Raw genomic sequence first — 15920 nt, 5'->3', positions numbered from 1 at the left:
GGCCGATGGAAGTCCGCTTGCTTTGCCGCCTACATCCCAAATCCTCAGGAAGAAATGGCACAAGCCTTCACCAAGCTGTCTCAATAACCACAAGAAATCAATAAAGTTTAAAGTTGAGTTATTTCACTATCTGAGTCTTTTGCCCCCTTTTCTTGGCATACCAACCAGACCACCAAGGCACACTTCTCTCTTGGTCAGAGAGCCACGACCATAATTATATATATATATATATATATATATATATATATATATATATATATATATATATATATATATTATATATTCATCATAACAGAATTCTCTCCAGCAGTGGGCATTAAGAATTATTTAGAACTACAATGTTAGGAAAAATAAATTGGAATAAACTGGATACCAAGGTAAAAAAGCTTAAAGAATACGAAATATATCACCAAAGTTTCTGCCTGCACTTCAGAAAATTACAATAATATTATGTTGAGATTAGCTTTGAAGGCTCACTCTGGTAGCAAAGCCTTTTATTTGCAGGTAAAAAACAAAGTAAGGTAGGAAGCCATGCTTTAAAATTCTCACACTGCATGTGTTATATGTTGTAAGCGTGCTCTCAAAGTGTCATCTTTCTGGGGCAGATTAATAGTGATAAGATTGAAAAACTAGATGTAGCTAATTTGCTTGAATAGGCAACATAAGTGCTTCTCTGTTTAGACACTTTCATTGAAGAGCTTCTTTTTTATGTTGTTTTTTTATTAATCATATATCTGACTTGATAATAAACATAGCAAACATTGGTTCAAACCTATACAATCTTCTGTGATATTTGCATTTTGCAGGCTTGCTCGTTCTCTATCTGCGGAGTGTAGGACAGCACTTCCACTTTTTGTTCTTCGAAGGACACTGAGTGCTCGGTTTAGCTTTTTAAATGACAGACTCCTGACTGTGGAACGCTCAAAATTACGACCTGCAAAGAAAAAAAGATGACTTAAGTATTTATTTTAGAGTTCTTTGTGTATATGAAGCTTAAGAAAATTCCAAACTAAATTCAAATTACAGTACATCTAAACCCAAGAACAATATATATGTAATGTATAGTATGGCATGTAATATGTTGCAGCTTGCCAGTCTAGGGCATTACTAGGAATCATGGTGTCTCATATCACAATTTGAAGAGATGTCTATCTGCACCCAACTCTTCCTGTAGCAACTGACAATGTCAACTGTAACAATTCATTCATGCACTGCATACTAGTAAATTATGACAAATGTACCCACAAACTGAGTCCTTCAGCGCTGTGCTCTCACGAGTCTCCCTGTTCCCCAGCAGCTTCCGTCTATGCCTGGTCTTGCTTCTGGCTTTCATATCTTCGGTCGCTTGAATGGGTGGGGTGACGTCACTCCCGTGCATGTGCATGGAAGTCACATTTCCCGTCACACAGAGCAGGCTGTAAATGTGGTCTGAGCTACACATGTGTGGCAGGGGGGACATTTATGACAGAAGAGAAGAGGTCTCTTCTGTTATAAAAACGCTGCCTGTCAGTGATTTTTTTTTCCCTGACTTTACTACCACTTTAAAAAAAAATAGATACATATGACTGGTCTATGTACTTTGTAAAGTGCAGTGGGAATGGTCAGCCATATATAAGCAAAATAAATAGTTAAAAGTAATAAATACACATTTATAGAACTTGAGATCCATTTAGGAGTATCTCTACAGTCAATGCTATGAGCAGCGCAGTAGTGACTTCGCCAGCTCTCACTTTAAGCAAGGAGTCACACTGTTATGGTGTATTCTGATGCATGTAAACCAATTGGCTGCCTGATGCCCCAAAATGCATCAAAAACGGGAGTGGGTTACCATACCTTGCGGTGTGCTGCAATGGGGGTGTGATGGAAAGGTGCTTTGAGTTGCTATTAGTGCACCAATGCACATAAAGTGAGGTGCTGAGTTTGGCAGTAAGGTGTGAGACTAGCAGCCTAAAACTCACACAAAAGACATACATTTGTGATGCAGGCACAGGAGTGCGTAGGCACCCCCACATAGCTGGAAGTACACTGCAATTTTATCAGGAGGATTTCAGGACAAAATGTTTCAGGGTACTACTCGGACATATTCATATTTCTAGCAAATATTCACAGTTTAACTTCAGGTCCAATTTTAAAAAAAAATAATGGTATATTATACAATATCACAGAGTCCCAGAGCCTGCTCAAACAATGCAGAAATGGATTTTATTTAAAAAAAAATTAAAAAATCAATGCAAAAGGAGAAACCAATCAATCAGACAGCTACTAGTGCTACTAGCACATGGCAAGCTGAGAGCATAACACGAACAAGTAGAACAGCTTCTCTCAACCTTTTTAACGTAGAGGAACCCTTGAAATAACTCTCCAGGCTCAAGGAACCCCTACTATTATTGTCTAAATCTACAGCTCACAGGAGATTAGTGTGATGGTCACTGGAAAGAATGTTCCTTACATTTGTGGTCATTGGGAAGAACCCCCTTACAGATAGCTAAAAAGATTACTTGTATCAGTGGCTACTTATCTAAGAGGTAGGAACTGCCCATTGCTCAAGGAACCCCTAGAAACTTCTAGAAGAACCATAGAGTGCCACAAAACTCTAGCTAAAGGGTTTGTTAACCCATTTATATAAGATGATGCCAGCCCCTCTATTAGAGGCTGGCATACAAAGCACACTATGCAAGTGTTTTTTAAAAACAAGCATTCTAAATACCGAATTTGAGCTGTCTTCAGGCCAGTCACATGACTCGCGGCCGCTTTACAGCATCAATGGATGTCTTCTGCGGGAGGGGCCATGATCTCCCTCTGACATCAGCTGGGGAGATCACGTGGCGGCTCGTCTCCTCCGCAGAAGCTCTGTATCGTAGCTGTAAAGCGGCCGCGAGTCACGTGACCGGCTTGGTATTTAGAACGCTCGTTTTTGAAAACGACTTACATAGTGTGCTACGCCAGCCTCTAATAGAGGGGCTGGCAGTGACAATTTTAGGTTTTTGCTTTACAAGAATAGTGTCAGGGGTGGGGAGGAGACAGATACAGAGAGGGAGATGACAGGCAGGAAGAAGGGGGTGAGGGGGAGAGAGGAGAGCAGAGGGGACAGCAGCGTATGATGCAGGGATGTACTCTGACCACGGTGGTCAGGGCTGAGCAGCCCTGATTTTCATGGTCAGCGCAGAGTGGGGGATACAGGAAGTGGCAGATTCAGGGAGAATTTTTTACAGTTTAGAGGGGGGCAGATTACACAGCACCAGCACTGTGCTATGTAATCTGCTTTAAGGGACCAGTATGTGTATATTTTGTTTTTGGGTTAAAAAAACACTTTAAGAAAACACTTTAAGAAAGGCTGTAGTAGAAGATACTGGCATGCACGACGTAGCAAAATATGTTATGAAAAGTTAATACAGCCTATTTGCTTTACAGTGAGCAGAGATCATCTAAAATTTTATAATATTCTTATGTGCAGGCCAGGCAGAGTGAAGATATGGACATACAGTGGTGTGAAAAAGTGTTTGCCTCATTTCCAGTTCCTTTGCATGTTTGTCACACTTAAGTGTTTCGGAACATCAAACCAATTTAAACAATAGTCAAGGACAACACAAGTAAACACAAAATGCAATTTGTAAATGAAGGTGTTTATTATTAAAGGTGAAAAAAAATCCAAACCATCATGGCCCTGTGTGAAAAAGTGATTGCCCCCCTTGTTAAAACATACTATAACTGTGGTTGTCCACACCTGAGTTCAATTTCTCTAGCCACACCCAGGCCTGATTATTGCCACACCTGTTCACAATCAAGGCATCACTTAAATAGGAGCTGCTTGACACAGTAAGGTCCACCAGAAGATCCTTAAAAGCTACACATCATGCCGAGACCCAAAGAAATTCAGGAACAATTGAGAAAGAAAGTAATTGAGATCTATCAGTCTGGAAAGGGTTATAAAGCCATTTCCAAAGCTTTGGGAATCCAGCGAACCACAGTGAGAGCCATTATCCACAAATGACGAAGACATGGAACAGTGGTGAACCTTCCCAGGAGTGGCCGGCCGCCCAAAATTACCCCAAGAGCGCAGCGAGGACTCATCCAAGAGGTCACAAAAGACCCCACAACAACGTCCAAGGAACTGCAGGCCTCACTTGCCTCAGTTAAGGTCAGCGTTCATGCCTCCACCATCAGGAAAAGACTGGGCAAAAATGGCCTGCATGGCAGAGTTCCAAGGAGAAAACCACTGCTGAGCAAAAAGAACATCAAAGCTCGTCTCAATTTCTCCACAACACATCTTGATGATCCCCAAGACTTTTGGGACAACATTCTGTGGACCGATGAGACAAAAGTGGAACTCTTTGGAAGGTGTGTCTCCAAGTATATCTGGCGTAGTAGGAACACTGCATTTCATAAAAAGAACATTATACCAACAGTAAAATATGGTGGTGGTAGTGTGATGGTCTGGGGCTGTTTTGCTGCTTCAGGACCTGGAAGACTTGCCGTGATAAAAGGAACTATGAATTCTGCTGTCTACCAAGAGATCCTGAAGGAGAATGTCCTACCATCTGTTCGTGTACTCAAGCTGAAACGAACTTGGGTTCTGCAGCAGGACAATGATCCTAAACACACCAGCAAGTCCACCACCGAATGGCTGAAGAAAAACAAAATGAAGACTTTGGAGTGGCCTAGCCAAAGTCCTGACCTGAATCCTATTGAGATGTTGTGGTATGACCTTAAAAAGGCCGTTCATGCTCGAAAACCCTCTAATGTAACTGAATTAGGACAATTCTGCAAAGATGAGTGGGCCAAAATTCCTCCAGGACGCTGTAAAAGCCTCATTGCACGTTATCGCAAACGCTTGGTTGCAGTTGTTGCTGCTAAGGGTGGCCCAACCAGTTATTAGGTTTAGGGGGCAATCACTTTTTCACACAGGGCCATGATGGTTTGGATTTTTTTTCACCTTTAATAATAAGCACCTTCATTTACAAATTGCATTTTGTGTTTACTTGCGTTGTCCTTGACTATTGTTTAAATTGGTTTGATGTTCCGAAACACTTAAGTGTGACAAACATGCAAAGGAACAGGAAATGAGGAAGGGGGCAAACACTTTTTCACACCACTGTACAGGCTTAAGAGTTAGTGAGGTTTAAACACTAATGTTTAATGTACAAACTGTCCCTTTTATCATGATGGCTAACCTAGTCGGTCCATATTTACTGGCTGCAGTAAGCACTGCTGTACTATATAAGCTTAGGGCTGAATAGGGCTCTGATCCATCTCTAACCTTTCCCTTCCAGAAGAAGAATTAATTCACAACCATGTAGGGATTTTTACCATTTTCTTTGATTAAAACATGAACTGGTTACCATAGCTTATTTACAGATAAATAACAGTCTATTTTCAATGAGCAAATGTTATTATTGCAGTAGGCTGATTTGTGTCCAACATTTGTGAACACGGAGGGCTTTGGGATTAGATGACTCATAGGGGTTTATTTAGCGATGTTTTCACCGAAGATTCACACAACGTTCACCTAGGATGCATACATTTTACTAATTGGATTCAAATAAGAAAATGTGTGAATCCTTGGTAAAAATATATTTAAATTGACCCATAATGGTTAATTTACTAAAACTGAAGAGTGCAAAATCTTATGTAGCTCTGCATAGAAACCAATTAGCTTCCAGTTTTTTTTTGTCAAAGCTAAACAAGCCGACGTTAAAAGCTGGTTGGCTACCATGCACAACTACACCAGATTTTGGACTCTCCAGTTTTAGCAAATCAACCCCATAGACTTACATAGGGAGAAGGAAGAATAGTATGCAGTGCTGCAAAGCAGGAAACACAGCCTGCATATGTAATGGAACATCATGGCTGCTCTCATGTACATAAATAATTACACACTATTTAAAGAAACAAGGTTTTTAAAAACATTAACACACATAGATGTGATTATTTAGATCAATCTGATCAATTTCAAATACAAATCGAGAAATATTTGCAAAAAGGGAACATTTCCTTTAAGACATCTTTGATATGAAGCAGATCTCATTTAACAACCATAATTAATAGCATTGTAAATAAATGTTAATAGGACCTGGCACCCGTGATAGCTTTGACATTAAAAGCAATGAAGGTGATCATGACTTACTCCTATTCCGGTTTATTCTGAAGTGTTCTTCAGATCCGCATCCCAGATGGCTGTCTCCTGTGGGTGAGCTATATACAGGGTTGTCCTGACCTGCATCATCATTTACTAAGGCTGCAGCTGCGGAAGCAGCTGATAGTTCAGGCGACACTGCTGCTATGGTCAAATCTAATGAAGAGCTGCAGTCTGGGGAACCATCCTGTGAACGTCTTTTGCGCTCTTTGGTAAGGCCATAGTGTGATGCACCTTTACACCTGTAAGAAAGACAAATATTCTGCTTTAGTGGTTACAGTTCAGCCGAACAGTCAAGTATATATACACAACACCAGAAAGGTATATGGAAGCAAGTTATTTAAAGGTGCATTTAATGATACACAAAATGCTTTCATACAGTATATATGCCTGTCAAATATGATATATTTTCAGCCTGCCACTCTAATTCTATATCTGGTTATTAGCTAACAAAATCCATACTACTGGTATGGGTATCCTCTGGGAGGCCCTGTATTTTTGCCTGCAGCAATGCTCATCAGTGTGTTCCATGGTTCCAGCACCGGCCTTTTTCTGAAACCTCACCCACACATACAGTATCTCACAAAAGTGAGTACACCCCTCACATTTTTGTAAATATTCTCTTTTCATGTGACAACACTGAAGAAATGACATTTTGCTACAATGTAAAGTAGTGAGTGTACAGCTTGTATAACAGTGTAAATTTGCTGTCCCCTCAAAATAACTCAACACACAGCCATTAATGTCTAAACTGCTGGCAACAAAAGTGAGTACACCCCTAAGTGAAAATGTCCAAATTGGACCCACTTAGCCATTTTCCATACCCGGTGTCATGTGACTCATTAGTGTTACATTGGGGTTGATTTACTAAAGGCAAATCCACTTTGCACTACAAGTGCAACTGGAAGTGCAGTCGCTTTAGATCTGAGGGGAAGATCTGAAATGAGGGGAAGCTCTGCTGATTTCTATCATCTAATCATGCACAAACAAAAATGCTGTTTTTTATTTTCCTTGCATGCCCCCCTCAGATCTAAAGTGACTACACTTCCAAGTGCACTTGCAGTGAAATTGTAGTGCAAAGTGGATTTGCCTTTCATAAATAACCCCCAGAGTCTCAGGTGTGAATGGTAAGCATGTGTGTTAAATTTGGTGTTATCGCTCTCACTCTCTCATACTGGTCAGTGGAAGTTTAACATGGCTAAAAAAAGAACTGTTGCTCTACATAAAGATGGCCTAGGCCAGGGATCCTCATACCACAGCCCTCCAGCTGTTGCGAAACTACACATCCCATGAGGCATTGTAAAACTCTGACATTCACAGACATAACTAGGCATGATGGGAATTGCAGTTCCTGAACAACTGGAGGGCCATAGTTTGAAGACCCATGGCCTAGGCTATGAGAAGATTGCCAAGACCCAGGAACTGAGCTGCAGCATGGTGGCCAAGACCATACAGTGGTTTAATAGGACAGGTTACACTCAGAAGAGGCCTCGCCATGGTTGACCAAAGAAGTTGACTGCACGTGCTCAATGTTAAAAATACCCAGAGGTTGTCTTTGGGATATAGATGTGTGAGTGTTGCCAGCATTGTTGCAGAGGTTGAAGGGGCGGTGGGTCAGCCTGTCAGTGCTCAGACCATACGTCAACACTGCATCAAATTGGTCTGCATGGCTGTCATCCCAGAAGGAAGCCTCTTCTAAAGATAATGCACAAGAAAGCCAGCAGTTTGCTGAAGACAAGCAGAGTAAGGACATGGATTACTGGAACCATGTCCTGTGGTCGGATGAGACCAAGATAAAAGTATTTGGTTCAGATGGTGTCAAGCGTATGTGGCGGCAACCAGGTAAGGAGTACAAAGACAAGTGTGCCTTGACTACAGTAAAGCATGGTGGTGGGAGTGTCATGGTCTGGGGCTGCATTAGTGCTGCTGGCATTGAGGAGCTACAGTTCATTGAAGGAACCATGAATGCCAACACTCGTGGGTATGTCCGTACTCACAAATATATGTAAAGTGAGTGTACTTAACCACTCGCCATCCAGGCCATAGCCGAAAGACGGCTACAGCACGGTTGACTTATTCTGGGAGGGCGTCCATGGACATCCTCCCAGAATCTTGCTCCCATGCGCCCCCGGAAAAATCTGTGACCGCCGGGTCTGGAAGATGGATCACAGTAAATGGCCACTGTTAGCAGCCATTTACCACGCGATCGCTCTGTCAAATGATGGAGCGATCACATGTAAACAAACCGGCGTCATGTCATCAGGCCGGTTCCTCCCTCCTTTCTCTGTACCGATCTGTACACTGCAAGGGGAGAGGGGTAGGGCGGGGGGGGGATCGTTTGCAGCAGCGTTGTGAGCTGGATCTGTAGTGCCCACATCGCTGCTCAGTACTCTGCCCATACTCTGCAGTACTCTGCCAGTACTCTGCAATAAATTTTAACAAAAACAAAGAATTTTTGTTTTGTTTTTTACTGAATTTTTTTTTATTTATAGCGCAAAAAAGAAAAAACCCTGTGGTGATTAAATACCACCAAAAAAAAGCTCTGTTTGCGTGAAAAAAAGGACAAACATTTCATATGGATACAGTGTTGCATGACTGAGTAATTGTCATTCAAAGTGTGAGAGCAGCAAAAGCTGCAAATTGGTATGGTTAGGAAGGGGGTTTCAGTGCCCAGTGGTCAAGTGGTTAAAGCGGGGTATGCCTGTATAAGAAATGGTTTTGCACTCACATGTAGTGCCTGGATACCAGCACTAGTACAGCATGTACAAGAAAGGATAGCTTAAGTGGAGCCGGAAGTGACAGACCTCCTTTTCAAGCCGGTTGGCTGCTAGTTTTTCAGCATGCTCTTCTGACAGAAGCTGATCATTTGTCCGCCTTCTGTTGGACTGACTGGCATACACATGAACCAATGTCCCTGATTCTGCCCATGTGTACGGGGCTTTAAAGACACAGGAATACGAGTACATAGAGTTAGAGCACAACAATGTCAGCCTGTGTAATTCTCTCAGCGCAGGTTTTCTTTATGTTGTGGTCACACAAGTATTACTTAGCCCACATCTCTCCTGCCATGCTTTTTAGCAGAAGTCAGAGTCAAAGTTATCATTACTATGGTTCAAGAACAACAGTTCTGTATAAAACGATCTCTTGTCCCTCCAGTCTCAGCATGAACAGAGACAGGAGAATATTCACAGTAAAGAACATCATGTAGTTTTAGTGATATTTTTTCATTCTCTGGAGGGTCAAAATCAGTGAGGAAATATTATTGCATATATTACATTTGCTCTTTATGTGATACTACTGTGCACGGTGTTGGATCTTTCACTCTTCCATCAACATGATGGAGGATAATTGGACCAAGTTCCATTAGTCCTAGTCTGCTCATTCCTGATTGGCTGCTATGACTTACAGCAAAACAACACTACCCACTTTGTCATATTAAATACACCTTGGTCTTGATATAGTGAAGGAGTAGAGGATGTTAATTTTACTTAATGAAAAATTGTTCACTTTGAATACCCCGCCATTTGCAAAGAAAACAAGAAACAAGATTGACTTGATTGACTTGATTCTTTATTCCTTTAATAAATCAACCCAACTGTGTATACTATGTATTCAATTTTGGGACTATTTCCTTTCTTCATAAAAGTGTTTTCCTAGCTTGTCCTTTTATGTCTTTCCAAAAAGCAGTTCTCATGGTGATTGTCAGGTGATTTTTTCTACATGTTATATCATCACATGAAACAAAACAAACTATTTCCTAGTAAAATAAATACTTTCCCTCTTTCTTTTTTTCGACATCTTGGATAAATGTGTGACAGTACGGAAGTAAATGCTCACAATGTTTTGTTTGCTATTTGAACAACAAAGGACACTGGATGCAAGTTATGAAAAACAAAACAAAAACTGAAAAAAACTAATTAAAAAAAGGATTACGGAATTGTAAATATTGAAACTAAGGATGCAGCGATACCATTCTTTATACGAGTACGGATACTTTTTCTTTTAGTACTCGTCGATACCAATTACCAATACTTACCAACGCTGTTTTGTTTACACTTCAGCTGTCAGCAATGGTACAAAGCGTTACAGATGAAATACATATTTTTTTTTCATTGTGCGCTTTTTTCAATGTGAAACGTGTAAATATATGTTAAAATATCGAACAAAGCAAACAAAAAAACATTTTAACCATTAATAGTTTTGAAAATAGAAGTGAACAGACTCTGCCCAGACAAATTTACTTGTGAAATCACCAGGTGAAAATAAAGGGAAAAAGTTCTTAAAAAATAAGAAAAACAAATGCAACCATCACACCTAAGAACTGGTGAGCTGCAATATATTCCATTTCTGTTTTTGTTGTAGCAAGTACACTGTTCTCAGTCAAGTCAGGCGGGACCCAACTTGCCCTAAGACAAAGACACATAGCACCAAAGGCCATCGTTTCCCCACAAGAGTGCCTAGCACTCCTGTAATCAGGTAAATCCTACAGCCACAATTCCAAAATAGTTATAACTCTGTGTAAAATCTACATAAAAATAATGCAATGATTTGCAAATCTCATAAATCCATAGTTTACATTTTTTTTGGCAACCATGGGTGTCGGGTCCCCGGACTAAAGAAAAGAGAAACCTCCTGGATTGTTATCAGCACTCAGGTCCAAAGCCTGCCTTTCTGAAGGTATAGGGATGCATTAGTACATCTGGAATGGGCAGCTTGTACATCTGGAAAGGCGCCATCAATGATGAAAGATATATCCAGGTTTTAGAGCAGCATATGCTCAGGCAAAAATCTCTCCCAAAACTCCAGCAACTGGTCTCCTCAGTTCCCAGATGTTGTTAAAAGAAGAGGCGATGCTACACCATGGTAAAAATGGCCCTGCCCCAACTTTTTTGAGCTGTGTTGCTGCCATCAATTTGAAAATTACCTTATTTTTTTCTTAAAATGGTCCATTTTCTTAGTTTAAACATTTGATATGTTTGCTATTTTATATTATGAATACAATATGGGTTTATGCAATTTAAAAATCATTGCATTCTGTTTTATGTATAGTGCCTTGAAAAAGTATTCAAGCCCCTTGAAATGTTCCACATTGTGTCATGTTACAACCAAAAATATAAATGTATTTCATTGGGATTTTATGTGATAGACCAACACAAAGTAACACATAATTTGAAGTTGAAGGAAAATACATGCGTTTTTAATTATTTTACAAATAAATATGTGAAAAGTGTGGCGTGCATTTGTATTTAGACCCAATTTAATATTTTGTAGAACCTCCTTTCGCTGCAATTACAGCTGCAAGTCTTTTTGGGGATGTCTCTACCAGCTTTGCACATCTAGAGAGTGACATTTTTGCCCATTCTTCTTTGCAAAATAGCTCAAGCTCTGTCAGATTGGATGAGAGTGTCTGTGAACAGCAATTTTCAAGTCTTGCCACAGATTCTCAATTGTATTTAGGTCTGGACTTTGACTGGGCCATTCTAACATATGAATATGCTTTAATCTTAACCATTCCATTATAGTTCTGGCTGTATGTTTAGGGTTGTTGTCCTACTGGAAGGTGAACCTTCACCCCATTCTCAAGTCTTTTGCAGACTCCAACAAGATTGCCCTGTACTTGGTTCCATCCATCTTCCCATCAACTCTGACCAGCTTCCATCTACCTGCTGAAGAAAAGCATTCCCACAACATGATGCTGCCACCACCATGTTTCACACCAGGGATGGTGTGTTCAGTGTTAGTTTTCTGCCTCACATAGCGTTCTGCTTTTAGGCCAAAAAGTAAAATTCTGGTCTCATCTGACCAGATCACCTTCTTCCACATGTTTGCTGTGTCCCCCACATGGCTTCTCACAAACTGCAAACGGGACTTCTTATGGCTTTCTTCTTGCCACTCTTCCATAAAGGCCAGATTTGTGGAGTGCACGACTGATAGTTGTCCTGTGGACAGATTCTCCCACCTGAGCTGTTAATCTCTGCAGCTCCTACATAGTTACCATGGGCCTGCTTCTCTGATTAATGCTTCCCTTGCCTGACCTATCAGTTTAAGTGGACGGCCATGTCTTGGTAGGTTTATAGTTGTGCCATACTCTTTCCATTTTCAGATGATGGATTGAACGATGCTCTGTGAGATGTTCAAAGCTTGGGATATTTTTCTGTAACCTAACCAGGCTTTAAACTCAACAACTTTTACAACCTTCATGATGTTCATGAAGGTTCTCTAAAAAACCTCCGAAGGCTTTCACAGAACATCTGTATTTATACGGAGATTAAATTACACACTGGTGGACAATATTTACTAATTAGGTGACTCCTGAAGGCAATTGATTCCACTAAGATTTCAGTTAGGGGTATCGGAGTAAAGGAGGCTGAAAATAAATGTACGCCACACATTTCACATATTTATTTGTAAAAAGAAAAATTGAAAACCATTTATCATTTTCCTTTCACTTCACAATTATGTGTCACTTTGTGTTGGTCTATCACATAAAATCCCAATAAAATACATTTACATTTTTTGGTTGTAACATGACACAATGTGGAAAAAGGGGTGTGAATACTTTTTCAAGGCACTGTAGATTTTACACAGCGTCTTTTTTTCCTTGGGGTTGTACAATGAAATCATCTGCGCACAGTGGAGCCCTGCAAAAGAACCCTAGCTGGGCTAATAACAGGCTAATAACAAACAGAGTCCTTTACTGTCATATGATTTATGAGACATATTCAAAAGGATCTCTTTACAGTTAACACATGTTCACCAGTTGCAAAGTATCAAAGCGGCAGCTATTAGCTCTGAATACAGTACTTATTTATATCACATTTTTAGATGTATGTTGACGTTTTTCCTGGAGAAAGATGTAACTGGTGTTTTTTCTCTCTTGTCTTGTTAGGTATCCAGCTGATGCCGCAGCCTGGACAGGCTCATGGTGTTCAGCGTGAACTGTAATGACAATTTTCATTTCTATATAAGGTATGGATGTTTTCCAACACAAAAGACTTGTCACGAGACTAAAATACTAATGTGGCAGCAAGCGTCTACATTAATATCAGACCGTGACGTGTTTTCTGATCAGAGCTGCAGCACTTTGATCACAGCTTGACAAATCACGTCTTTAGCAAATCATTTGTAACTGTGCATTATGTTGAAGTGAAATGTGTTATACTAAGAGGAGACAAGTTCAAACAGCAGTATGTAACACTTTCAGCACAAATGCTTTTATAACACTGCCAAAAGCAGCAACAGCGCACAAAATACATGCACTATTAATATAAAATATATGTATTAGTGAGTATACAGTAATCACTTCACCCTGTCCTATGTTTGGCTCCAACTGCTGTTATTTCTGCAAAGATTTTGTGTGTTGAAAATTGGCAGTAGCTCAGACTGAATTTCTACTGAGTACTATATCCATTTTTTAAAGTGAACCTTTCTACTGACCATTTAGCAATGCCTCCAGAATTCCCCTCCATCAGCTGTTTCAAAAAAATTTTTTGTTCCCAAACATACATCCAAGGCAAACTAAAGAGCAACGTTGCTGATATAAAAATGTCAACATTACACTGCTAACTTTGAGTGGTGATTACCTATTTTACATGGCCCACATTAAGGCTGGATTCACATCTATGCATTTTTAGTGCTTTTTGCATTTTGCAGATTTGCATTAGTCCATTTAACATTGTTTTCTATGGAACATGCTCTGTAGTGAAAATCTGCAAAATGCAAAAAGCACTAAAAATGCATAGGTGTCCCACCTATTTGTCATCCTTATGCGTGCATCGGTTTTCTGTTGGGTTGTTTGTTGTTGTTGGGAGGGTGGGGGGGAGAGGGGGGAAATAAAAATACAAGTGGAATATGATTTTGGTATAACTGAGGTACAGGGCAATTACTGTTGTATGACTTGCCAATGTTTATCATGTTATGTTTATATCCCACAAAGATGTATACAGTCTGACTTATCATATATGTCTGTGCCAATTATTGTTAATAAAAAACGGAGTTTTAAAAAAAAAAAATGCATAGGTGTGAATCCAGCCTTAGGGTTGCCACCTTTTCTTCAAGTCAAACCCGAACACTTTGGCGTTGCACAGCTATTTTTTTTCATAGTATGCCTAGATAAACAATGCATAGATGTTGCTATTAAATAACATTTCTAATCATATGAATTTAATCACAAGAGTATTCCTTTACATCAGAGTCCACAGAGTCCCCCTTTTACATCTGAATCTGCAGAGCTCCCCTTTACATCTGAACTTGCAGAGTTCCTTTTCACTGTAACGGGGGACTCTGCAGACCCTGATGTAAGGGAGAGTTCTGGGGACTCTAACATAAGGGATGCTCTGGTGTACGAAGAGGACTTTGATATAAAGGGGAGCACTGTGGCCTCTGGTGTAAAGGGGAGCTCTGATGTAATGAGTGCTCTGAGAACCCCGATTTACCTTAGCGTACTAACTTAGAGGCAGGAGAGAGAAGGGGGGGGACTTAGGGAGTTATTTACTAAAGGAAAATCCACTTTGCACTGCAAGTGCACTTGAAAGTAAAGTCGCTGTAGATCCGAGGGGGACATGCAAGGAAAATAAAAAACAGCATTTTAGCTTGCACATGATTGGATGATAAAATCAGCAGAGCTTCAACTCATTTCAGATCTATCCTTTATGCCGCGTACACACGACCAGACTTATGTCCGACAGACCTTCGAAGGAGTTCTGCCGGAGTTCTGACAGAGTTCTGACGGACTTTCCGAATGAGCGGACTTGGCCACACACAATCACACCAAACTCCGACGGATTCGAACGTGATGACGTACGACTGGACTCGAATAAGGAAGTTCATAGCCAGTAGCCAATAGCTGCCCTAGCGTCGGTTTTAGTCCGTCGGAATAGCATACACACCAGCGAATTTTTCGGTAGGAACTGGGTCCGGCAGAGTTCTGGCGGAAAAATTTGAAGCATGTTCCATTTCTAAAGTCTGTCAGACTTTTGCGAATCAAAAGTCCGTTGCAGCCCACACACGATCGAATAGTCTGCCGGAATCATTCCGTCAGACTTTGGATGTTGAAAAGTCCGCTCGTGTGTACGGGGCTTTAGATTTTGAGCGACTACACTTCCAAGTGCACTTGCAGTACAAAGTGGATTTGCCTTTCGTAAATAACCCCCTTAGTCCAATCTGAATAATATGTCCGGGTCTCAGACAATCTGAAACCCGAACGCATGATTCCAAACCCGAAACTGTCCGGGTGAATCCTGAACAGGTGGCAAGCCTACCCACATTAGTAGCTCTCAATGTTGTACCTCTACTATTGTTGATGTCTCTTCCTTTATTTTGAGAAGGTTTATTGAATTGTTCTTTTTCAGTGTGCTATGCATACAAAATATATTATGTACACAGTGCATGTATCTCTGTGCTTTTCTTAAAAAAATTAATAAAATAAATCGTTAATGATAAAAAAATAAAAAAATAAATAAAAAAAAGATTTCTTTGAAAAATGTTAACACTTTGTCAAAAGTCAACAGCTAAGCCTTCATCTCTGTCTATGACTACGCCCCTTGGCAGCTGCCATTTGCCTAGTCTTGCAGAAAGCAGTGAAAAATTACGGGTTACGAGAAGAAAAGGTGTCTTTAACGCATGGATCTTGATTGACAGCCTACTTCTCCCTCTCTATGCAACATAAGAGGGATGATTGCAGCATCCAGTGGGACAATTACTGGGAATGGAGGAAAGACTGGAGCACAGGTTTTATGTTCTGATTAAGCAGTGAGTTATGAGCTCATTATTCATCTTTAGCAACAGT

The 15920-nt window shown here is 40.4% G+C and overlaps 1 protein-coding gene across 4 annotated transcripts in view; it reads right to left on the bottom strand.

Moving 5' to 3' along the window:
* LNX1 (ligand of numb-protein X 1) overlaps positions 1-15920 on the bottom strand; it is a 293661-nt gene that overhangs the window by 135192 nt on the left and 142549 nt on the right. For all 4 annotated transcript variants that reach the window (XM_077477486.1, XM_077477487.1, XM_077477488.1 and 1 more), the window contains 2 exons: positions 6125-6375; positions 773-934 (listed from right to left, as the gene is read on the bottom strand). In XM_077477486.1, the coding sequence (XP_077333612.1) occupies positions 773-934; positions 6125-6375 (413 nt within the window). The remainder of the gene's footprint in view (positions 1-772; positions 935-6124; positions 6376-15920) is intronic.

This window comes from Lithobates pipiens, unplaced genomic scaffold, assembly GCF_037356315.1.
Source record: "Lithobates pipiens isolate NorthernLeopardFrog02 unplaced genomic scaffold, aLitPip1_a1.2 Scaffold_13, whole genome shotgun sequence".
In the NCBI taxonomy this organism is placed as follows: domain Eukaryota; kingdom Metazoa; phylum Chordata; class Amphibia; order Anura; family Ranidae; genus Lithobates; species Lithobates pipiens.
This window is presented reverse-complemented; position numbering and strand designations above follow the sequence as displayed.